This window comes from Rhinolophus sinicus, linkage group LG13 (genome assembly GCF_036562045.2).
Source record: "Rhinolophus sinicus isolate RSC01 linkage group LG13, ASM3656204v1, whole genome shotgun sequence".
Classification (NCBI taxonomy): domain Eukaryota; kingdom Metazoa; phylum Chordata; class Mammalia; order Chiroptera; family Rhinolophidae; genus Rhinolophus; species Rhinolophus sinicus.
In genome coordinates, this window is record NC_133762.1 from 6,765,103 (window position 1) to 6,789,598 (window position 24,496).

At 42.6% G+C, this 24,496-nt stretch overlaps 1 protein-coding gene and 1 long non-coding RNA gene across 13 annotated transcripts in view; one reads left to right on the top strand and one right to left on the bottom strand.

Annotated features, from left to right (window-relative positions):
• The window catches only part of LOC141568278 (uncharacterized), a 79,584-nt gene that overhangs the window by 22,394 nt on the left and 32,694 nt on the right, over positions 1 to 24,496 (top strand). For 8 of the 12 annotated variants that reach the window (XR_012491391.1, XR_012491394.1, XR_012491392.1 and 5 more), the window contains exons 2-4: positions 12,738 to 14,256; positions 15,990 to 16,119; positions 21,096 to 21,232. This is a non-coding gene — a long non-coding RNA (uncharacterized LOC141568278). Of the gene's footprint in view, positions 1 to 12,737; positions 14,257 to 15,989; positions 16,120 to 20,044; positions 20,264 to 21,095; positions 21,233 to 24,496 lie in introns of all 12 variants that reach the window. The other 4 variants (XR_012491389.1, XR_012491393.1, XR_012491398.1 and 1 more) reach the window with 2 other exon arrangements.
• Positions 1 to 24,496, bottom strand: part of LOC109444957 (uncharacterized) — a 69,724-nt gene that overhangs the window by 17,738 nt on the left and 27,490 nt on the right. Inside the window, exon 2 of the mRNA XM_019726756.2 lies at positions 3,229 to 3,318. Within this exon, the coding sequence (XP_019582315.2) occupies positions 3,229 to 3,302 (74 nt within the window). The 5' untranslated portion in view covers positions 3,303 to 3,318. The remainder of the gene's footprint in view (positions 1 to 3,228; positions 3,319 to 24,496) is intronic.

Sequence of the window (24,496 nt, forward strand, 5' to 3'; positions counted from 1 at the left end):
GTGTATTTTCAGTAGGTCCCCTGCAGCAACTGGGAGGTGTGGGAGAAGCCACTCTGGGGGAGCAGGGGCCACCCGTCATCCGATATGGGCTTGTTGTGTGTCATACTTTTGACAGCAGCCATCCTAAAGGGGTGTAGCGAGTCATTTGAAATTTGTACACAGACTGCCCTATCCATTACGCGTCGCCCATATCATACCCGTAATCTCCCAAGGCAGATATGCTATTACACTCAGCGGGCCCAGCTCTGCCCGCGCTTATGTACACACAACTCCCACGGATTCTGTGCCACCGTGGCACTTCAGCGGGAGTTGTCAGCAGCAGAAATGGGGCCCAGTCCAGTCACAGCCGCAGCAGGCGCAGCTAAACAGAGACTGGGGCTGTGTGTTTAAAAGGCTGAGGAAGAACAAAAAAGCTGCCAGTTTTGCTAAGAAATCTTATCCCTCGGGCCCTGAGAACTGCAGCCCGACACTGCATGCTCTCCTCGTCCCACAACCTGCTGTTCCCAGGCTGGACTAGGAAACAGCTGAAATAGACTGGGCATGAAAAGGAAGGGTCTGCCACAGGGCATGAAACAGTGCTTTGCACCCAGCCCTGTTATGTGAGGGGAAAAGTCCCCGCAGGGGCGCCTCAGAACACATTTATCCAAACTTAAAGGGATAGCTTAGAACCAGTGACCCTCTTTAAATATAGAATATTTAAAATACATGAAACAAGGGGAGGAAGATGCCACGCTTTTGAAAGTCACTAGTGTGTCCCTTTTGAGTTACAGAGTGTCGTGGGTGTTAAAATAACACACCTATTGTCACGCGAATATGAGAATCGCTGTATTAGTCCTCTCCTAATGTTTTCTGCCCTGTCATCTGATGTGATTCTTGGTTGCCTTTCACACATCCCCAAATCATACCTTTCAAATGATCAGGTGTCACGGACCTCAAGCTCAGTCCGCAGTAAACTCTAGGCCTTAATCTCTACTCCAAACCCTCAGCAGTGGAAACAGAAAAGGGAAGTCTGTTCATCAGCATTGGAAGTGCTGTAGTTTGGCGAGCAGAGCCTGGGTTCAAATCCCGACTTCCTGCCGCACTCACTGTGTGTCTTGGGCATGTTGCCTCTAAGCCTCGGTTTCCTTGTCTGTCTCCTGAGGGTAACAATGTCTCCTTCGCTGTGATATTGTGCAGACCACACCAGAAAGGATGTGTGAGGCACTCAGCAGAACAGAAAAGCTCCGTTGAAGACATGCACACAAATGTCATCCTGTGTGATACACACGGGGCACTCAGTAAAATCTCCCCCTCACCATTGCCTTGTAGTGAGTCAACACTCACGCAAGCCTATGGATGCTAAGAAAAATACTGCCTTTCAAGAAAATACCTTAATTAAATATTATCCCATGAGTGACAAATGACCAGACATTTCACATGACACATTTAAAGGTATCATCCTTCGATTGTTGTGTGATAGAACAGATAAGAATAAGCTAGTCAAAAGGAAAATGGAAAAATAAAGAGTAAGCAAGGAACCAAATTAGACATTCAGTCCAGTCTGATTAATGGCTACTTCCAATGGAGACTGTAGCTGAGTTTAGGACCCCTGCCTTTGACTGTGAATGTCGGGGGTTACCATTTTAACACGTCAAATGCATAACGGATTCAAAGTTCACGTAGGGTTTTTTTTTTTTTTTTCTTAATGTGGGGAAGACCAAAAGTCAGGTGCAATTTTAATGCTATAAAATTGGTATGTTTTGTGATAATGAATTCAGATATCAAAAACTATCTTTCTCTTGAATAAATTAAATTCTTCGTCATATCTTCGTTTCTCCCCAACCCCCATTTCTTCAATACGAGGGCCCTAATTGGGAGTAGAATAGAATTAATCCTGTGTTGAAAAATGACATCATGCTAAGTGATTTCCACTCATTCTAAAAAAAGGTAGACTAGGTCACATTTAAAAAATAATGCGTTCTTGAATACGGAACAGTGCAATAGGTTAATTTGAAAAGTATGAATAATTCAACACAGAATCATGCATTTCTTTTTACTTATTTTCCCATATAAAAATACTGCTTTATCATTGTTAAGTAAATTCCCTTTGACACTTGTAACTCCCTGAGAGCTCAGCTAGGAGATGCAATATTGTGTTTATTAGAAGAAAGTAATAACTGAAGTTTAATAAATTTGGAAAAAGCACATACATATTTGTGTGTGTGTGTGTGTGTGTGTGTGTGTGTGTAGCCATGGACTTTTCTCAGTTCCCAATGTAATCTCTGGTTTGAAGCTGCAGTTAGCAAATGTTAAAAGGGACCAAAAAATTGAACAAAATTTGCAGAAAGTTCAGGGGCTTTGAAGAGCGTGTGTGTAAGATTTTGGTCGTGGTGATGACAACGTGGTCACTTCTGTTTGTGTAATACAAGCAGCAAAAATAAAACAAGATTTACTCCAAATAGAAGTTCAGGTACTACATCAAGCTCTACATGGGAAATACGATTGAAATAACACACATCCAAACATCCGCAATCAACTCTTTAAATTCTTTTCATCTTAACAGAAAAATAATATAATTAAAAGCTGCCTTCTGCCTCCCAACCTTGCTTTCATGTAGGGCTATCACAGTCACCTCTCAACTCTGGCTCATTTTGTGGTCAGTGAATCTTGTTTAAGAGAAATTCTTTAAGAAAACAACAACCAGGCACTCCCCCTGCTCATCCCCATTTTGTCTTCATTTTACATATTCCCTCCACCCTCCAGGGCATGTCCGATCCCAGTATCACATTGGCCTGCATCGAATTGATTTAGGACACTAAGCATATTCCCCCAATTTAAATTCCCCCTGAGAGCTCCAGGACCAACAACAACTTAGCAAAGCATTATGGGAAAAGTGCCAGAAGTTGAGTTGAAACGAAGACAGAATTTTCGGATCAGGAAGAAGGGGAAAAAGGGTCAGACAGAACGAGAAGCGAAAGGAAAAGCAGGACAGGAGGAGAGAGACACGAAGGAGAGGAGGGACCTAAATTAGAACAAGAGGCTATGTTTATTGCTGACCCATGGGCTCCTGACACAAAATACATTAAGTATTGTTGGGACACTCTGCTCTGTCACTCAAAGGAGGAGCAAATAAAATGGTGATGGAAGCTGCGAACTTTTCCAGAACAGACTTGCCAAAGAAAGGAAAAAAAAAAAAAAAAAAAGAAAACAACAACAACAGGCCCGAATAAGGTGAAGGCAGAGACTCACAATTTTGAGAAGCCTGGGTCCCCTTTATCCTCCTGCAGCACCCTCTCCTGGCAGTCTCCCTGAGACTTCCACATTTCCAGTGAACTAGGACTTAAAACGCAGAAGAAAATATTTGTTTTTTTTTTTTCTTGATTGCCAATATAATACATGTCCCTGTAGAACATTTGGAAATTACGGAAAAGCACTTAGAAGTCAGTAAAAACTGCCGATCGCCCCATTGCTGGGGTGTAATCATTGTCTATACATTTTCTAATCTTTTTCCTCTACTTTTTAACCCATATTTGAATGTGCGCAAAGTACGACGGAAGCCCTGCTGGAATCCACGGTATTGGAATCTGGTTTTCCTATCTGACAAGTCATAATGCATATCTCCTCATGTTGTTAAAATACCATAAAACATGATTTTTATGATGGCATCATATTTCCTTATTTGTAGGTATCATAATTCATTTGACCTCCAGTTAGTTATGTACGTTGTTTGAAATTTTTCGTTTTCCTAAAATCTTTGTGTGCATCTCCAGTTCCTCTGGCAATGACTGCAAGCAAAATTCCTGGGTCCCAAAGCATGTTTTGGGGGCTACAATTTGCAGAGTTGCCCCTCCCAAGTATGAAGGCCAACTTATATTCCCATCTGTAGTGAATGTAAAATGCAGAATTCACAAACCATCATTAGCTCTGCCCAAACTAAGATAAGAAACTTAGAATTGTGATTTCTGTTTCTTTATCTGTCATGTCCACTTTCTTCATGGTTCTTGCCTATTTGACTTGATTTGCCTGTCATTTGTGTTTGTTTAAAAATTGATTTTCTATTACATTGCAGAAGTTATTTACATATTAAGTTCATTAACCCTTTCACCACCATCTATTGCAAACATTTTCTTCATTCTGTCGCTTGATTTTTAATTGTTAATGGATTTTTAATGTATATGTTTAGGATTTTATACACATTTTCTTTTATTTTTTCTTCCTCTGCTTTAATGTTTAGAAAGACCTTGCATATATTCTCCACTAGTGCTTTTGTGGCTCTTTTTATTTTTAAAAACATTTAAATCTCATTTATTTTGGTCCATGTGGTAAGAACCTATTTACTAAAAGCTCTTTTCCTCATTGACCTAAATACTGCATACCATTGGGCCTATTTCCTTGTTTTAAAATTTTATTTCAACATCTTTTTGTCTCCATCACTTTTTTTTTTTGCCATTACCTCCCTTTCCGTTATTATACTTTATTCATATCCAGTAATGCAAGTTCTTCCTCATTACAATTAATTTTCTGGATTATGCTCCCCTATTTGTTATTCCATAAGAGCTCATCAAGTTTAAAATGTAAGAGAATGCAATTTGTACATTAATATGTGGGGATTTGAGGTCTTTTAATATTGAGTTTTGTCAGGTAGAAATAAAGCGTGCCTTTTCATTTATCTTTCCATATAAACTTCTGTTAAGTTGTAGTTTCTTTGTGTAGCTTCTCAATATAGTCTCAATTGTATTCACTGTTATTGTGAGAATTTCTCTATTAAATTTTGTAACTGTTTGCCAAGGAAAGTTATTTACTTACGCATTTTCATTTTGTATTTGCCACTTTACTGGTTTCTTATCAGTTTTCCAGTTGATTCTTTTGAGCCATCTAGGTAAATATTGTCATCTGAAAACAATGATAATTGTATCCCCTTCCTCCAAATTATATACTTTTTTTCATCTCTTCCTGTCTTACTGCAAAATATTAGAACTTGCAAATTATTTTAACATATTTTTTATTTGGAATGCCTCCAACATTTCACTACCAAGTATTATGGCTTGACATTGTACCGCTGAGCAGTTCTGGCTTTCAGAATGTGTTTTTGGCTTCAAATTTAAATTTCCCTCCCTAAATCTTCTACTAACTGGTCCCCTGGTATGGCTCTAAGGCCTTCTGCTCAGTACTGACAAGTCTGACCCTTTTAATATATAAGAATATTCTAGCTCTAAACAGACAATCTTATTACGCACCGATTGAAACTTTGTTCTAGTCGAAACACTGACATTTTACTGTAGGGGGGCTCTCCTCCAGGTCTCAGAGCCACACATTACGAATCTGAACCCCTGTTGTTTTATTTGTGCATGAAATGAACCTCTGAGGCTATATTCTGCCAACTTCAAACTCAGGGTCTTGTGTAAGATTTTGTTTTTCTATTTGCATTTTAAGAAAATGCTGAACTATTTTCTCATGTAGAAATTATCATGTCATTTGAATTTGCTGACTTTTTGCCAGTGAAAAGTAAAAATAAGCTGGGATTTTGCATCTGTCGTGCCAAAAGGATTGGGCTTCATGGGTTAGACTGGTTTGAACAGTAGGAGAAAATCGATTGAGAGAAGGAAGAGCGGCAACAGTCAGCAATAGTGCCAGGTTACCCACGGGGAGGGTGAAGGTGAGTGCCTTTGAGGCGGCCCGGCCTAACACGGTGAGAACTTGAACGCATCTCTGCGACGCGTCAAGGCTCCATTTCTTCAACTGTAAAGGGAGGCTCATCACTGGCCTTGCAAACATAATGTGAGAATGAGAAACGACGTGTGGTGGGATACTTGGCAACTTGCAGGCACTTACTGAGAGAAACCGTTAGCTCCTGGCTAGGTTTGAAGGCAGGGCCATATTGTAGACAACAAAATGGAAAGTAAAGAGCCTTCTCTACTACGAATTTCTACGTAGAATTAACCCCAAACACGCTCAAGAATTTTAGGAAGCCGTGCTAAAGGGCCACGTCCCACCCCTGCCTCTGCCCCAGTCTTTTTTCTCCTCTGTCTGGCCTGGCCTGTGCCCAAATGACAAGTATCATTGGACCTTGTTTTTTGTACCGCTCTGTGGGGAGGGGAGCATGATTTAGGCTTCCTCTGAGGGGGACAGGACAGTCTCCTCACTTTGATGACATAGTCAGATCGTCCTTGGTGCCGTGTGCCTGGCGTTTGAAAACTTCCTGGCGGTAAGCCTTAATTTTTCCAATTCGTTAACCTGAAAAACACCTTAATTAGGATCAAACTTAGGTCTTAACAAGGCAGAATAAAAATTCTCTTCTATCTTTCCCAAAGTACAGATAGAGATCTGGATTTTTTTTTTTTAACTTAGTGGGAGGTTTCTGTATTATTATTGTTTAAAATCAATTATCCTTTAGTCCATATTCTTTTTCTGTTGTTTGTTTTATCTGTCCTTCTCTCTCAGAGGGCCAGAATTAAGGCCCCCATTTGGTTTTTATTAGCGTAATCAGTTAATAGCTGTTCTATAATGCTTTACTTATTGTGTTAATTTTCTGTAGCTATGTCCAGAGGCAGCTTTCTGGAACACCACATTAAAAAAAAAAAAAAAGGAAGAAGATCTAACTTCTTCTTTAATGGGTCCAGTTACCATTTACAGTTTCAGCTGAAATTATTGAACACTATTGATTTCCAAGGTCATGGAAAATACGTATAAGCTGTAGCTACTATTTTAAATATATCGAAGGCAAGCCTAAAAATTTCCATTAGAATGGTGAAGGCACAGAAATTAACCTGAGTGTGTCTGCTGATATTGGCTTATCATACCGGTTCCTGGATTTGCCTCGAATGAGACAAAAGTGTGGACATACGCTGTCCCCAGGCAGCGACTGCCAAGTCACCACTCTTCTGTCTCCTAGGTGGCTAAATCCTGGGTCCCAGGGACCATTGTCCAAATGCTGTTGGGCATTTTAATGGAAATGTACCTTACATGGACTTCAGTATTCATGGGGGTAGACTTTCAATTAAAATGGAGTTTCGAAGCAGAGCACAGGGACAAACTAACTTCCCTGAAGGGTGACAAAGGGGATGTTTGTGATAAATGTGACAGATTGGGTTGTTAGGTTGTGTTCTGAATTAGATGAATGTACTGAAGTAAAGCGAACGTGACTCAGTGATCAGAGCATGGGTTCTAGACCTGCCTCTACCGTGAACTAGCTCTACAGCTTCTCAGGACTCAGCTTCCTCCTCTGGGAGGCGAGGAGAGGTTGGGGAGAAAGTTCTAAGGTCCCTCCCAGCATTTACGTTGCTCTTTGCAACGTCCAATGATGACTTTGCATCACCTCAGGGAGGAGAAGCCATCAGCAGGAGACTGAATCAGAATGTTCCCCATTCATTGCTGAGTCACTGGAGGTGGGTGACACTTGGCTCAGAACTGGCGGCCATCAATGCTTTTATAATCAATTCATTCTGATCATGAATCCTAAATAAAACCCTGTATTGAGAACTGTTATTCGTACAATATGAAGGCTGGGAGTGGGAGCAGAGACAGTCAAAGGGCCAGCAGGTCAAGTCACTTCTCTCTCTCAGTCTCTTCTCTTTCATTTGTCAAATGAAGGGGTGGGAGAAGAATCACCGAAGTAGCTTCTAACTGAGAAAGTCAGCGACCTTTGTAAGAATCGCCTGCCGTGAAAAGCCAATGAGAAGGTTCATTTTCAGCGTTCCTCCACACCCGGTGCCCAGAGCAGGTAGAGCGCATTAACTACGATTTAGAGCTGAGAAGTACACCAGCTTGCTAAGGGGATCTCTGCTGAGGCCTGGCTGGGAATTCTATACAAAGAAGAAAACGAGGTCACCTGTGATTGCCCGTTTTGGAGCAACTTAGAACGTATCAGACGCTGTGTTGAAATCGGTGCAATGCCTTCTTAGCACAGCACCACCTGTTTTCTTTATTTCATACCCTGCCGGTGGTGGTGGTGCTATTGGAGGGCTTTCCTTTTAGGCAGTGCCATCAAAGAGCAACGGAAGGCAATGCAGCAAAGTCAAAGCATATTTGAAAGGAAGCGGGAAGAAGCCCATATACATTTCAATGGAAATACTTTTAAGGCATCTCAAGGTGGAGTCTGAAAAATAATTACAAAGCTTTAAAAGGAAAAATCTTAACTTTGATCTGATTTTCTTCTATAAAGCAATTAGGTACATCATTTTTCAAGTGCTGAGCTGAAAATTCTAATGGCTGGACCCAAATGCTTTCATTTGCATCTGGGACTTCTACTGTTCAAAAAAAAAAAAAAAAAAAAAGAAGTTTAAAAACTTAGTAAGGTGATTTTTCCAGAGAGACTAATGCATACATCATTTGCTGGTCAGCTCTCATAGAATAGATTTAAGTCATGCAAGAATCCAGTTAATTGAACTGAATTAAGACATCTGGAAAGTTGATTCAATGGGGAAAAACTGTCAAGGTGCTATTGGCATTTTCTCTTCCATTTGCTGTTGGGGATGTGACTGGGAATGTACTTTACGTGGACTTCAGTATTTATGGGCATGTCCTCCAATTAAAATGGAGCTCCAAGCACAGCAGAGGGACAAACTAACTTATGTGAAGAGCAGAGGAGATACTAAAATCCAATGTGGTGGACTGAGCCCTGATGTTAGGGTGCGTGTCTCCTTAGTTTTTTAAACCTGAAATTCTTCATAGTTCACACATATAAATGCTAGATTGTCAGTTCCTTGAGGGCAGACAATGGATCTTGTTCCTTACTTTGCATTCCCAACGCCGAGCATATGGTTCTCAGCACATACGAGATTTCCATTACGTGTTTGTGAAATGGCCCAATAAAAATATTTTAATTAAAGGATGTTGTGGGGTCGATCTTCTCCCCGATTACTAGGAAGCATAGCAGAGGTAGCCTGTAGGTTGAGTCTGGCCAGCATTTGTCTCACCTTTAAAAATCGAGAATCTGCAATTTCACGTAATTGTATGGGTTTCTGGATTCTTTGGAAAGTTCTGTCACCTGATGTGGCACTGCTTGGTCCCCAGCGGCACGTGCTGACAGGTAGCGGGGGTCCAGGGACAACGGCCCCCGTCCCCCTGTTGCCACCATTCCCAAGCATGTACCTCTAAGGATGACTTCACCTTCTTGGTAACCAGCCTGGTCCATGGGACAGGCCCTCAGGTGGGGAGAGAACGTTCGGTTTGCGTTTTACCGCCGTTCAATTTGTATGAGTTAAAGGTCTGAGTGTGGCTTGTCTTTTCAGCCCCACAGAGGGAGTCTGAGCAGTGGGTTCGGAGGGAATGTGAGGGGGGGTGCCCTCCCCTATAATGGCAGCATGTTGGGGGGGCCCTAAATTACCCTATTGATACAGGTGGGGGCTCCGCAGGGACTTGTTTGCATTGGTCAGAGCACATTAAAATGCAGTACGTCCCCATCACCAAAAAGGGCTCATCAGTCCACCTGTCTATAGATTTCTGATATTAACTTTGTCTGCAGTCTTTTCAGAATGATGTCACCTGCCCATCCTCCCTTCCTTAGTGAATAAAAATGTAGAAAGAATGGAGAACAAATCAGAATAATGCACATTGGTGGAAGACCTATAATTGACATCATTATTGCTTAAGACACCATTGCTTTAATCAGCCTGATCATAAATCAATGCTTTTCACATGTGAGGGTTTAAAATAAAGTGCTGTGAACCAGATTGGGCCTCTTAAAAGGCATGATGCAATTGGGAAGCTCCTGAAAATGGAGAAAAAAGTGGTTTCTGAATGGATACACTGGTTCTAGCATTTTATCTTCCACTTAATTAAAAAAAAAAAAAATCGCCTGCTCCTTTCTTAGAAATGGCATATTGGAGGGCTATGATGGCCAAGCCGTTAGCCCATTAAACAAATTTACTCCCAGGAACAGTTAATATTTGACATTTAATTGCTTTTTCTGGTTGGGGGAGGAAAATATGTTTCTCTTTCCTTCCTTTCTTGATTGACTTTTCTGAAATCACCTTGTGGGCTACAAAGATGGAGAGGAGTAAGTGATTTTCAGAAACACAAGTGTTTGCACATGTATTCACATGTATGTGTATGTGTGTGTGTGTGTGTGTGTGTGTGTGTATGTGTGTGGACATAAAAATCTCCCGTGTACCTGAAGCTGGTGCTTTCCTCACAATAACCCTGTAAGGCAGGTGTTACTGCAGGGGCCCAGAGAGGTTAACGGCTTACAGAGGGTCACACAGCTCTGAGTCTGTATTCCTGCCTCTAGGTGTGTTGTGTAACCAGGTGTGGAGATATCCACGGAGCCAGGATGAAACGCCCTGGCAAGGGTCCCCAGAGGACTGATTAATCCTCTCAGCTTGCTTAAGCAGCACCAGATTCTGGAACTTAGCAAAACATACCATGATTTCCGCCTTTTATTGGAATCCTCTTTTGTAACTGAGCCGGGAGAGCCCGCTGACTTAGCCTTATAAGTGATGGCGACTTAGAAGACATTTCTCATCGGCATTTTGGCGGATGAGCAGGGAGGTCAGACGTTATCTTAGGAGAACAATGTCCACACACATTTCCAATGAATTTTCGGGACTCATCAGAACTTGTTTCAAGAGAAAGAAGGAATCACCAGGACACGTGTGGAAGGCGTAAAAAAAAAAGCCTCTGTTCGGTCACCTCCAGTGGAAACGTTTCCATTTCAATACTGTCGATCCCTCACCTTTCACATGTGGTAAATTCACTACCAGAGGCCAAGGTGTTTTCTTTTTCTTCTTTTCTTGTCTTTGTTTTTTTTCCTCTCCCCACAAAAACCAGGTATTATTTAGGTCTCTTGCAAAGCTGCCCGGACCAACTGTTCCTATTATCCCTGTCAGAGCTCAGGGAATAGGCCTCCTTGGGTTACACCGTCTATGTTTTGCGGTCAGATGTGGGCTGTGTCCTTCTACGTTATTCCACCTCGCAAGAAAATATTTATATATCAGCCTCACCAGGTCCCGTTTCCTCTGGGCGTGGTCCTGTCTGACTGTCTTCATGCCAGCGGCAGGCAGTTGAATCGCTGGCCTTCCTGGGACCCCTGGATGTCTGGCAGAAAACCAGGAAACCGTTTCTTCCCCGCTGCGACTTTGCTCAGTCAGAAAAGTACGAGGTGTGTGTGTGTGGGGTATGTTTCTGAGAAGTGGAGTACGATACCTTGAGAAAGTGTTTAAAAGGAAACTGGCTGATTTGAAGGAATAGAAATTTGCATCATTTACAGAATTCTTTTTCCTAGGCCTGGAAGCACAAAAGCTTACTTGGACAAGTCTTTTTGTTAATTTTTATATTTTTCCTTTTTTATGCCTGGTGGTTGCCGTTGTTCACCAAGGAACAGTGAAATGGATACTCTTCTGTTGCTGTGGTAGGGTATGTCGGCAAAACCCTCTTGGAAACTCATTTGGCAGTGTGTAGCAAGAGCCGTAACACGTTTTATAACCCTTGACCAAATCATTTTACTACTGGGAATCCATTCTTAGTACCAAAAAGATGACAGCTCAAATGTGTTCATCGAAATATTGTTTACAGTAGGTAGAACCTAAATGTAAACCTAACAATATAGGAAATGGAACTATAAAATATTTGCTTGAGGTTGATTGCTACACGAATGATGTATTGATATAGAAATAGGATATAAATTCCAAACCATTACAACTATGTAGGCAAAATATTCACAATCATAATACTAGGTAATGTTTACTGTCTACTGAATATATGGTAGAATATGTCAGGCACTTTATGTCACTGTCTCCTGTAATCTGCTCACTGGATCAAGCCAGATGTTATTATATGTCCATTTTACAGACAAGGAAAGAGAGTCAGGAGAAGGTGAATTCGTTCATCTGAAGTCACACTGCTGGTTTGAGATTTGAACGCCATCCTGGTTGACTAGAGAGCTTATACTTTTAATTAACTTATAATTCCTCATGATATGTGGTTAATTAAGTATAATAAAAACAAACATCAACCACCAAAAAAAGAAACATCGCCCCCCAAAATCCCAACCCCAAACAACCCAACACCAACAAACAAAAATCTGACAAGTTTTATGATAATGCCATGAAAAAGTAAATAGGAAAGCTGAGATCAAGAGAAGATAGCCCAACTTGAAAAGGCTTGTCTTCAACCAGCAAATAAAGGGACCGCTATCTGAAGCAACATTGAAATGTTTTAAGGTCTCTAGTCTGGATGGGATTTGATACTATATGTACAATCTTATACTAAGAGAATTTAATTAATATTATTCTGCCAATTTAAGGAAGCAAATCTTGCGAGGGAACAAATCTGACAGGCAGATTGAAGGAATTTGTCTAGAGTGACTTAAAAATTTTCTGTGGACTGTGCTCTTAACATTTTGTGTGTGACAATATATTTGAAAATATGACTGGTCTGTCTCTCTTTCTCGCTCTCTCTTGCTCCAGACAAACTACATCCATTAACATTTATACAACATTTTTGTGGTGTATCTATTTACTTTTATTCAGGGATCTTTGAAATCTTTTAGGTCCACTGCTGGCTTGAGGTTTTAAATTAAATTTCCCTTTCTGTGTTGGCTTGCGGAAGGTTCTTTGTCCCCCAGTTTGGGGGAATGTTCTTTCGTTGATAGTTCCAACACTGATAGTTTCTTCAGAGCCTTGTCTGCACCTGGATAACTAAGGCTTGGAAAGTCAATATAATCGATAGTTTCAATGTTTTCTTTAACATGATAGCATATTATATGCGCACTTGTATTCGGATGCCTGGCTAACAGCTGCCTTTTGGGTTTTCCATTTTAGGATGAAAACCACGTGCGCCATACATCACCGAGAATCAAAGGTTGTGGCTGGCAGTGTGAGGTGACTCTGTAGCGAAGAGAAGAGCTGTGGCCTGTGAGGGGACAGCACAATGACCAGTGTTCTGAGCACACCTGCAGAAGCGCACGCTCTTCACACACACGTGTCCACTGCATGTGCATACAGCCCAGTGCTAGATGGACTTGAAAGTGGGTTGACCGCGCTCTGGTATGACATTCTCCCAAGGCTCTGATGCTCTGAGTTTGGACGCTGCTCCTGGCACTGTCGGCCGTGCCACTGCAATCACAGCTAGGACATGGTTCCTTCTCCGTGAAAGATTTTCATCGCCAGGAAGAAGAACATTATTTTGACTATTTCTGGTTCCTGAAATTGAGAATTTTTTTTTTTTTTCAGGCACCAATCCCCAAAGGTTTTATGTGTCCTCTCTACCTCCGATCAGGACTGTGCAAGGAGAAGGCAGAAAAGTCTTGTGAAGAGATCCCTGGTCCCGGGTCCTACTGCAGAACTTGCCCCGGGCAGTGGCCTCTGCCTGGGTTACCCAAGGTGGCCGAAACACACACCATCATGCATCTGGCCAATTATGCAAAGCTCTGTCACAAGAGGAAATTCCTACTTCACCCCAGCTGGTGAACAGCTATGCCTTGGAGCCCAGGACGGACATGCCTTGTAACTTTTTAACCTAGTTAGTGTAACTGCCAATATAATTCCTATTCATATAAATGTCTAATCCTTTCTTGAATCTCGCTAGACTATTTGCCTCAATAATATCCTGCGGCAGTGAATTCCACAGGTAGATTACACGCTGTTTTAAAAAGCACTGCATTTTATTCGTTTACAGTTTGTTACCTTTTCACATCACAAGATGGCCGTTGTTTTTGCTTTAAGTTGGCACAGGGGGCAGGCATTTCAAACGGAGCTTTAATTCTGCTAAGCACTGGCTGTGCCACAATGAAAACCCCATCTTCTCCCTGTATTTTCTATTTTGGCCTATTTAATCTTGGTTCCATAAGGTGATTGGTGTGTAAACACATGGAAGGCATTGGAATGGAGAAAGCTCTCCTGGATGAACAGTCACTGAGCACCTACTGTGTGCAGGAGCTGCTCTAAGCATTGGAGAGTGAGCTTTCCATGAGACAGGATCATAAAATTAGGTTCTCAAGGACCTAATTTTCTAGAGAGAGAAGTCATAGAGTAAAATAGGCAGTGAATACCAAATATGATGGACATGGTGTCAGGTGGTCTTAAGGAATATGGGAGAATCGATCAAGAGTGTCTGGAAAAGGATGGCAGGGGCAACTTCAGATTGCACGGCCAGGGAGTGGCTCTCTGAAAAGGGGACAGTTGAGACCGGCCACCAAGGAGCCATCTACGTGAAATCTCCAGGAAGATGAACTCCAGCTCCGAGAAACTGCCTGGCACTAGTCGAGACGCCATCGTCATTTGTGGAGTGAATGAATGACTCAAGGTTGAGAAGGGAAATCCTAGCAACAGAAATCATTTAGTAAGTTACTCAGAGACCCTGCAGTATAGTTTCTGGAATGCCTAGCTTCGGTAACTCTGGAGACTGCTTGGAATCAGAAACACAGGGGATTTAGTTAGTTAGACTCGGTGTCAAGACCTGCCCATGTCCCCAGCTGTATGACTTTGGGGAAGTCACCTAACCTCTCATCCGGGCAAATGGGAGTAAAACTTCCGTCCTTCATAGGGGCTGGAGAGTTAGAGGTAAAATTCTGTGGCAGTTCTTTACAACCTGCCAAATGGTGTAGAAAATTTGGTGGTTTTCATGGGAAGCAGTTATTCTCAGCATTCAGCAGGCTTCCTTTCGTCTTTCTCTCTTTCCTTTGCCTTCCTTGTTGTCACCATTCCCTACTTTTAACCCTGCCTCTGTCTGAAGCTGCTCAGTGGTGTCGGGGTTCCTAGCTTCTTCCCCATTGGGTGGCTTAACTAGAGGGGACAGACGTTAATGAAATTTTCGTCTATGTCTTAGGGACTTTAAAAATGGGATCAGATGGAGCTAGCTGTTGCTTGTTGCAACAGTGGCCTGGAGGTGTATTTCCAATGTGCCTGCTTGCTTTTCTTTTGTTTACAGTTTAATCTTCTGGGCTCAGGTTAACCAAACTTCTGTATATGAAAACAGAGGCCTTGCTGGAATTTCTGAGGGCGCCACCCCCCAGAAATGGAGACTGGTTGGGATGATTAGATCACCTGCCTGCAGTGTGATTAGGCGGATACCATTGCCTCACGTTTCCTTTTGTTATTTTTTCTAATTGTCCCTTAATTTCCTTTTTTTTTTTGGGGGGGGGGGCGGGGAGGACAGGCCATTTGAAGTAGAAGCAAGTGCAGCTCTGCATAATAATGTATTAGAAGGGCATTTCAAGGAATAAATTATTAGAATTGTTTACATGCATGGCTCAAATTCACTGGCACATTGCTCAGGCCTCAGTTTTACTATGTAGCTGCCAGCCAGGCTCCTTCCGGGTAAAACTGAAATAGGAGAAGTTTCATTTGGGAACCCTCCCCAGCACTTCTTTCGCCTGTTTGTCTCCTTTCAACGCTCCCCTCCTTTCCCGCCCCCAGGAAGCTGTCAGGCCTTTTGCATCTGAATATACAGGCACTTCATGCGTCTGCCCCAGCCCAAACCGGCACCCAATGGAAGTGAGGTGTGCAAAGGAATAAATCTTCAATGGTATAATTTTAGACCCTGTGGCAACTGGGAAGGACAGCTATTTTGGGCTGTGGGGCTTTCTCCTTGACCTGAGATGATATTACTTTGCCTGCCATGGGTGTGCCAGGCCAGCCCTGCACGTGGTCCTTTCAGCAACGAGTTTGCCATTCCTGGGGTTGCCTCTCCAGCCCCCTGCTGAGCAGGTCTGTGCTCCAAAAGTGTGCGCATTTGTGCCAGGGCACGGGTCTGTCCTGCAGCCTCCTAGGCTGTCACAGGCCACGCTCTGAGGTGGTGGCTCAGGCTACCCCCGAGGGACAGCGCAGATGGAGTGGAGGCCATTCCACATAGGGGGTGGGGACATTTTCTGGTCTAGTTTTCGCCTATCCCTCAGCCGCTATTCAGCTGCTCAGGGGCCGGTCTGCGTGCCACTCCCTCTCTGAGCCAGGTGAGCGAGGCGGGTCTCCAGGCCACCAGGCCTGAGCTTCCCTCACCTAACACATCACCTGAAGCTGCACGCAGGGCGTCACTACAAGGATCCTGACCACCCCGCTTTCTGTCTTCCCACCCAGGCTCCCGATGTAGCTGCGGCCTGCAGGCCCCTGGACTGCCCGCCCGAGGAAGCAAGTCCTGACCCCTGCGGCGGATGGGTGGACAGCAATGGGAGGACGCAAAGGAGGCCAGCACAGCAGCGCTTTCCAGGTGAGGGTGAAATCACAGCCAAGCTCGTCACCGGGTAGAGTCTCTTGTTCTTAGTTTTTACAACCTACAAAGTACACGCAAAACTCAAAGATCATTCAGGAAGGAGGGATAAAGTCAGTAAAGAACAGGAAAATGGGAACAGTTCATTTTTTTAATGACTTGGGCTTGTTTTCTTTTCCCACCGAGAGAGAAAACGGAAGCCTTTTATAGGAATAGAGCGAGCCCTGGTTATCTGGATGGTCAATCTCTCTTCTATAACTGCCCTGGCCATGAAAAGGAAGGGGAGAGTTCTGGATTCACCTAGAGTGAGAGAGAGAAAAAGAATACGAGTGGGGAGGAGGTCAGGATATAAGGAGAGCCTGACTATGGAACAGAAAATCAGGAAGGAAAGCTGGAGAAAACGATGCCTTCCCTTATCTGCTGTTGAATCAAACTGAACAGCCACTTGTTGAGAGCCAGCTATGTCTGTTCCAGTTACCTATTTCTGTATGACAGATGACTGTGAAATTTACTCGCTTAAAACCACAATGAGCAGTATCATCTGTCACGGTTCTGAGCGACGACTGCGTACAACTGAGGGCTCCCATGCAGCCTTTCATGGGGACGAGGTCTGATGGTGGCTGAGGCGAGAGCCACCTGTCACTCACACGTGTTGCGACCTCAGCTGGGGCCATCAGCTGGCACGCCTGGTCGTTGCGTGTGGTCTGAGCGTCACAGCATCTCATCCTTGCACTTCTCTCCTGGCCACTCAAGGCTCCAAGGACGAGTGTCCAGGAGAACAAGGTGAAAGCTAACGTGTCCCTTACGGACTAGCCACGGCACACCTTCTACTGGCCCACCACTCACTCAGGCCACTCACTCAAGGGCACACAGACCCCCGTCCTCTGGATCTGAGGAGCACTGCAGGACTTGTGGACAAGTCTTAGAACTGCTCAAGTGCCCAATCACGATGTCAGCTGTCCCCACCTCCCAATCTCCAAGAGCTTCCTGTCTATGGGCGCTACGACCGTCAATTACGTCATCAATGAAGAGCAGTGAAAAATCTATTCTTCAGAAGAGCAAGGTGATAGATAGAGAAGCATGTACCAAAGGGGGCAGGAGAGGAACCCTTCCATACACAGAGGCCACAGGCAGAATGTAGTTAGTAGTAAATGTGAGTGAAAGCCATAAATGCAGAGAGAAAAAACATGGAAAGGACCACACTAAGGTATTCACAATGTTTAAATCTGCAACATTTGTCTTCTCCTCTTTGCTTCTCTGTGTGTTCCAAAGTGTCTACATTTGGTCTTCAAGTATCGTTCATTCTAGACGTTCATTTTTTCATCCTCTTGGAGGTTGGGCCCCTTTTCTCCCCTTAACAAAAGTGACGCATGTCCACTGTGGGCAATTTGGAACACGCAGAGAAGCAAAAATAAGAAGGCAAATGTAGATGTCAACATTGTTAATACCTTGGGGTGGGGGCTTCCCATCTTTTTCTCTCTGTATTTATGGTTTTTACTTACAAAAGACAGAATTCCTACTTAGATGGGCAGTGCTTTCCTGCCAGCCTTTTGCTATTTTATAGAATCAGTTGTTACTGAACTGTAACCTCTGCTCCCTCAAGCTGACCGGACCTGGGGAGGGGGGACATCGGGCTCCAGCTAAGTCAGCACCTTCTGTTTCCTTAGGATTAAATCAGACGCTATTGGGATCTGGAGCTATAATATCACGTGCCACCCTCAGGACTTCAGGTTTTGTCCTATGAAAACTGGATCTGATGGTAGATAGGAAAACAGCTGAAAGAGTTTCTTCTGACTCTGGACTCCGCGGTAGCACCTTGCAAAGCATGCTATGTGCAGAATCTCATTAAATCCTTACACCAAACCCATGGGGCATGGACTTTCATTATCCTCACCTAACCGCAGAGAAAGTGCAGGGAGAAGGAGGTTGGTTGAGTGACCTTCCCCAAGGTCACCAGCAGGAAGTGGACCCCAGGCCTAACTACAGAGGTGGCAACTCAGTTACTAGGATGCTGTCCTACCCAGCGGATCTCGGGGCTTCTGAACATGACCCCAGAGGCACAGTGAGGGCTGCACTGGGAGTGGGTGGGGGAGGCTGAGAGCAGAGGTGCGGGGACACCACTGCTGGGACTGGGCAAGGCAGTGCAGGGTCTTTCCCAGGGCAGAAGGGGCTGGTTGAGGGGATACATGGAGGAGGAGGACCCTTCACGGGACCTGCGAGCCATAGGAATCCCCTCTTCCTCCTCTGAATTTTGCGTCTCTTTCCATGTCCGCACAATCGTTGCGCACATCTTATCGCATCTCGTATATTTTTAAGTTTCTAAAGGGCAGGCGGAATTATGCTTTATTTGCCTTAATATAGATATTTTGCATTGCTGAGCCCAGTGCTTTCATAAATGAATGCATTTCCAAATTGTCTTTTGCAGATCATTTCTCCTTATGTATGCATTTTAGAACTTTGTGGCACGTTAAACACTTTCTCTGTTAAAAATCTGAAAACAAATTCTGCATACAATCTACTTACACTATTTGAAAATATGAGGGAAAATCAGACTGGGAAGTTGTTTAACAGCGGCAAACCCTTTAAGAGTCAATGTCACATTTATTGCTATAAAATATTTTTCTCTCTCTGCTAGACATCTGGTTCCCATTACACAGAGTCTTGGGTACTTGAGTTCACCAGCCATGTTGCATACCAAGCAACGTGTGTGTGAGATTCCCATCGACATTCGCCGGTGCGTATTTGCACCATGCAATTCTTACTCTACATTTACAGACAGCCCTCCCAGCACCCACTTAATTCTGACCAATACACTTTGGAGGTTATTTTGGTCCTCCAGGACCGAATTGCCTCCAACTGAGAAACGAAGAGCTTTGAAACCGGGCGGTCTTTGCTTGGTATCATTGTAGGGTCCTACTACCTGTAACCTAGCACTGAGGCCAGTGAAACAGCTAAATCCGAAGTCTGTATTTCCTAGTTAACATTGACTCAGAAATGAGAAACACAATATGGAATGTTTGCTAATGAGTCATGAATTTCATTATAATTGCTTCCACATTCAGGAGTGCTTCCTTAAACCATCTAATCTTGACATATCCTACAACAATCCCATGTGTTGTAAATGATTTTGTTTCATTTCTTAGGTTACTGTTAAGGGCTTATTTTATGGTTCATTTCATTTTCTTTCCGAAAACCACACACGTGCGCGCGCGCGCGCACACTCACACACACACACACACACACACACACACACACACATCATCGGAGCTTTTGGCTCAATCCATATTTTTTTGAAATAAAATAATTAAGAAACCAAAAGGCGCCCTCATCATTTGGTTTGGAAATAAAAATAAACACATTTAGGAAGAAACTTGAAATGTGGTCTATTTTAGAGGTCTAATTCAGGTCTCTGAGAATTGAAACCAGAATCGAGCAATGTGTCAGCAAGCAGCAGTCTGCCCCCCTCCCACCCCCCCGCCCCCCACCCCCGGACTTAAGAATCTATGATGGACACACTACCATTCAGTACAGTAATAATGGAAAATTAAATACGACTTTTAAAAACTGCTCACATTATAAAGTGATCTATTAGCATTATACGACTTCAGCACTTAAAGTGACTGATCCTAATTGCACGATTTGGCCCATGGCAAGCATTAAAGAGCTGCCGAATCTTGTGGGTATTTTATCTCTTTCGGGATATTTTAAAGTGAATTTGCTTTGGAAGAAAGCTGTGTGACCGCCACACAAAAGATTGTGTAGAAGAAATCTCTCAGTTCTGATAGAACCAGAGGTAATTACAGTTTCTTCATCTTTGATTCATGAGTCAATAAGCCAGATATTAAGAACAAAACAAAACAAAAAACATTCTTGCATTCCCCCCCCCCCCCCTTTTCCTTTATTGGGTGGAACTCTGTCTTTACAGCTCGTGGATGTTATCCTGAAGAAGTAAAGATGGATGCCCTCCTCTAATGAGCGTTTCTAGCAATCAGAGAGGCATTCTTTTCTGGCATCTGGTTATCATACTGTATCCTTCACAATCTTTTCTGGATAAGCCTGAGATGACACTGCAGTACCATACCTTGAGCTAAACTTAATTTAAAGAGGTTTAAATTAAAACAAAACTACAGGGACTTCTGAGCAGGTACACTTCTTAGATATACCTACTAAAGCATATGCAGTTTTCAGGAAAAGAAGGGAGACTTTGGGGAATGTCATACATTTTTTGAATTTGACTTTATGTTTGTAATATCTGCAGGCGTTTTCATACCGTGTTTCCCTGAAAATAAGACCTAGCCGGACAATCAGCTCTAATGAGTCTTTTGGAGCAAAAATTAACATAAGACCTGGTCTTATTTTACTACAAGACTGGGTATAATATAATATAATATAATATAATATAATATAATATAATACTGGGTATAATATAATATATAACATTAGGTTTTATATTAATTTTTGCTCCAAAAGATGCATTAGAGCTGATTGTCTGGCTAGGTCTTATTTTCGGGGAAACAGGGTAATTATCCTCATATGGATTACAGAAAGCTTAGTAATTGAGTAGTATTGGAAATTGCAGCTCTTTCTGCTTTGGAAGTCCTTACTGAACTTATATGTTTAAGCAGTTAAGATAAATTGGTCTTTTAGCTACATCTATACGCATATGGATTTCTTGTTGGTGGTTTTCAGATCTCGTAATAGTAGAAAAATTGCCTACTATGCTTCAGATTTTTGATGTAATGACCCACATTGTTCTCCCTGGGCTCTTAAACCCATAACTTAAAACCCCAGTAACATTGTTGGAGAGTAAACACCAACCTTATTTATTTAAAACATCTCTTTCTAAAACTGACATTTTTTTCTTGAAAGGACAATGCTAAGTAGAAAGAAGTGTAAAAGCGCTCTGGCTTTGTGTGAATTTTTCACTCACTGTTCCCTGCAGCTTGTAATTGCTCTCTCTCTCTTCCTAAACCTAGAGTCTGCAGAAGAGAGCAGAAATACTTGTTATGGACCTGAGTTGGGATAAAAGGGAAAGGAGGGAAGTCAAGATCATAGATGTCGGCCCTTTGTTTATGAAAACATCGTTTGGAGGACATGCTTGAATCAGGCAAAAGTAAGGCACTGCTCTTCTCTCCCAGCATATTTAAAATGCCAACCTGGCCAGACCAGAAGAACTCTGCTTGGAATTAGGGCATTACCTTTCCTGTATGCTGTGTGGTACGTGATAGCATCATTTAATTATTGCCATTTTTCTCTTTCTAGAAAAATATTATGCAATCTGTTCTAGAAGTATCTGTGACGATAAAAATATATGAATATAAAAGTAAAAAATGTATAAAGATGTATAAATGTAAGAACAAAAATATGTTTTGTTTATTTTAAAGAAGTTATAATATTTTAGAACAGTTTTAAAACTCACAAGAAGTTGTAAAAATAATTCAGCGAGAGCCTTACTTCTTTCATTCAGTTTCCCCCTAAATTAACATCTCACGTAACCATAGTACCTTGTCAACAGTAAGGAGCTGCTAACCAGTTATAGGCTTTCTCTGGACTTCAGCAGTTCTCCTGTGCTTTCTCTTGTTGGGTCTATATTGATACGTGTGTAGAAATGCACTAACCACCAGTGTCTCTCCAATGAGTACTGACAGTGTGTGTGCAAGAGTCTCAGATGATGTGGTTTTATACATCCTGTGGCTGACTAAAGAGGAGGTCGAGTTGTTGGCATTAATGAAGAGGCTTTATATTGATTGCTTTATCCGTATATTAATGAACGGAAAAAAAAGTCCTTTATCGAGGGCCAACTGGAGAGACAAAGATGGCGGCACTGACCCTGCTCTCAAAGAGCTCACATAAGGAGAGAGAAAAACATGCCAACGAGTACAACACAGTGTGGTATGCCACAGCACATGAAACAAACAAGTGACAGCCACCGTACCAGGCATTAGCCATAAAAATGGTCAATAAGACGTATGTGTCTTCTGGTGTGTGGATCTCACTACCGAGTGAAGGAGAGAAGACCATTACCAAGTAACGACAACAGAGTGCTCTAGCGGGTGGGGGTTCCCAGGTCAAGGGGTGCAGGAAATGACATAATGACACATCCTCCACTTCTCCCAGGAGTTTAGGTAATGTCAGATCTGGGATGTGGACACATTTGTACACTGTTTTGGGATCATTTGTTTGGGGCTCATTTCTGGGGTTTCTCATGTTCAGGCAGCAATAGTTTTTCATAGGAAATCACGGCTGATGTGATTTCACCTTTCATTTTGCCCATGGCTTCTATGTAGTTGTCATTTCCAGGCCATGCCAACAAGGGGTAAACCCTGGTCAGTAGCCTGTCCCTCATCAAAGCGGTGGCCATTCTTTGCAAACAACAGCCTAGAGCTGGTTTACTAATTACAGGGTTACAGGGCTCTGAGCATGGCATTTTGGTGTGACAGGGATCCTGGGGTATGGCGGGCCCTCCCTGGAAAGAGTTTGTATCTGCCGGATTCTAGAGCCAAATCCTGTCTTCACTGGCTTCAAGACGGGAGAGGCTGTTACTGGGGTGAAGTGGGCTCATTTGTGGAGATCAGATCGAAAAGGTATGTCGAACAGGGACACAGGTAGAAGTCAGGTGCCATCTGCATGAAGAAGTGATCTCTGAGCTGATTCTAGGTTGATGGTCAGAGCTGAGTCAGTTCGGCGGGAAAATGTGACACGAGGTAAGGGTGGGGCAATGGGGGTAGCATGCACAAAGGTCTTGGAGAAACACTGGGTGAAAACACTCAGCAGAAATCTCTGGGAAATGTGGATGCAAACCCATGTCTCTTGAAGAGAGTGGTCCTCAACCAGTCCCTCAAATTTGAATTATTTAGATAGTTGCTTCAATTTTTGTGGCTCTCTACCCAATGTAAGCGTATATTTGTAATCAAATATAGATGATTTATCTTAAATTCAGGTTGGTAGGTAACATTGCAATGTGAATGCCATCACTTTCTTTGTAAGTTTTTAACAAGGGGTGTGTGTGTGTCTTTATAGTCATATGTTAGTCTTGTCCAGGTAAAAAGAAAGATCACAAGATTTGTTTGTGGCAGGAGCTGTGAGAGTCTGCTTATGGTGAATGTGTAGCTAGTAAAGAGGAAGCATGGCCTGCCAGAAGGAGCTCAGATTTTGGAGTTAAAGGCCTGGGGACAAGGTTCCACTTTGCACTTACTGGTTTGTGACTTGAGGCAAGTTACTTAACCTCTCTGAGCCTCAATTCCTCTGCCCGCAAACTTTAGGGTGATAATAAAATTATTTATTTATCTCACAGGACTATTTATATGATGTAATTTATAGGAAAGAACTTCAAAAATTACGAAGCACTCTGTAAGTATGAGGCATTATTGTTATAGAATAAATGTACTCTTAAAAAATGTGACAAGTACTCTACGTCTCAATGTCGCTTGAAAGTTTACAACAGCATAGTTCAAATATGGCAGCCAGACATCCAAACCTTTCTAGGAGGAATGGAAATGTACATGTATTACGTTGCAGGTTTATAATCTATACGGCAGTTCAGTGTTGTAAAAATTAAAGAGGAAGTCAACCCCAAATGAAGACTGGTTAAAAAAAACACCTCTAGATTTTCAGCAAGAAAGGTATCGAGTGAATTTTCCTGAACTATTTCTGGGGAACTCATTTTGTATTATTTTTGGAAATCATATAGCATTAGTATCACTTTCCAGGATATAGTAATAAACTTTCTCCGAAGGTTTTATTTAACCAGGAAACGGCGAGAGTAACTGGGAAGAAACGCAAATATGTTTTATACGGAACAAAAGACTATCTCATGCATTAATTGAAAAAAATATAACAAATCTGAAAATTCACATCCAATTCAGTATTAAAAAATGAGATCTTTTTGTTTTAAAAGGGGTTTTCTCTAGGAACTCCAACAGGGTTCATATAGAAGAGGAGAGGGATGGGTTTATTCAGACAACACAAGCCCAGGAAGTATGTGGTGGGTGGTAGAAACTGGTTATTGACTAGTGGAAGGGAACTGGAATTAGAATTGGACATTCACGAACATCTTGATAAGTAACCCACCACCAACCACTGCAGACCCAGAGAGATTTTTTGTTTTCTTTCTTTCTATTTCTATCATGGCAGTAGGGACACCATTTTTTCCCTTTACTCTCGAGACCCTCATGAATAAGAAGAAAGCAAATGTTCAAATATTGCCTAAGAAGAAGACCAACAGCTTTGGAAATGCTCCACCTCCACACGTGATTGAGCTCATGGGCCGACTGGTCCAAACCTCTGTCAGCTGGTGCACGGAGGAAGCTGAGGAATGTGTCCTGGTCAACTTATGAGATCAAAGTTCTGGATCTTGAAAAGATACGACTTTTTTTGG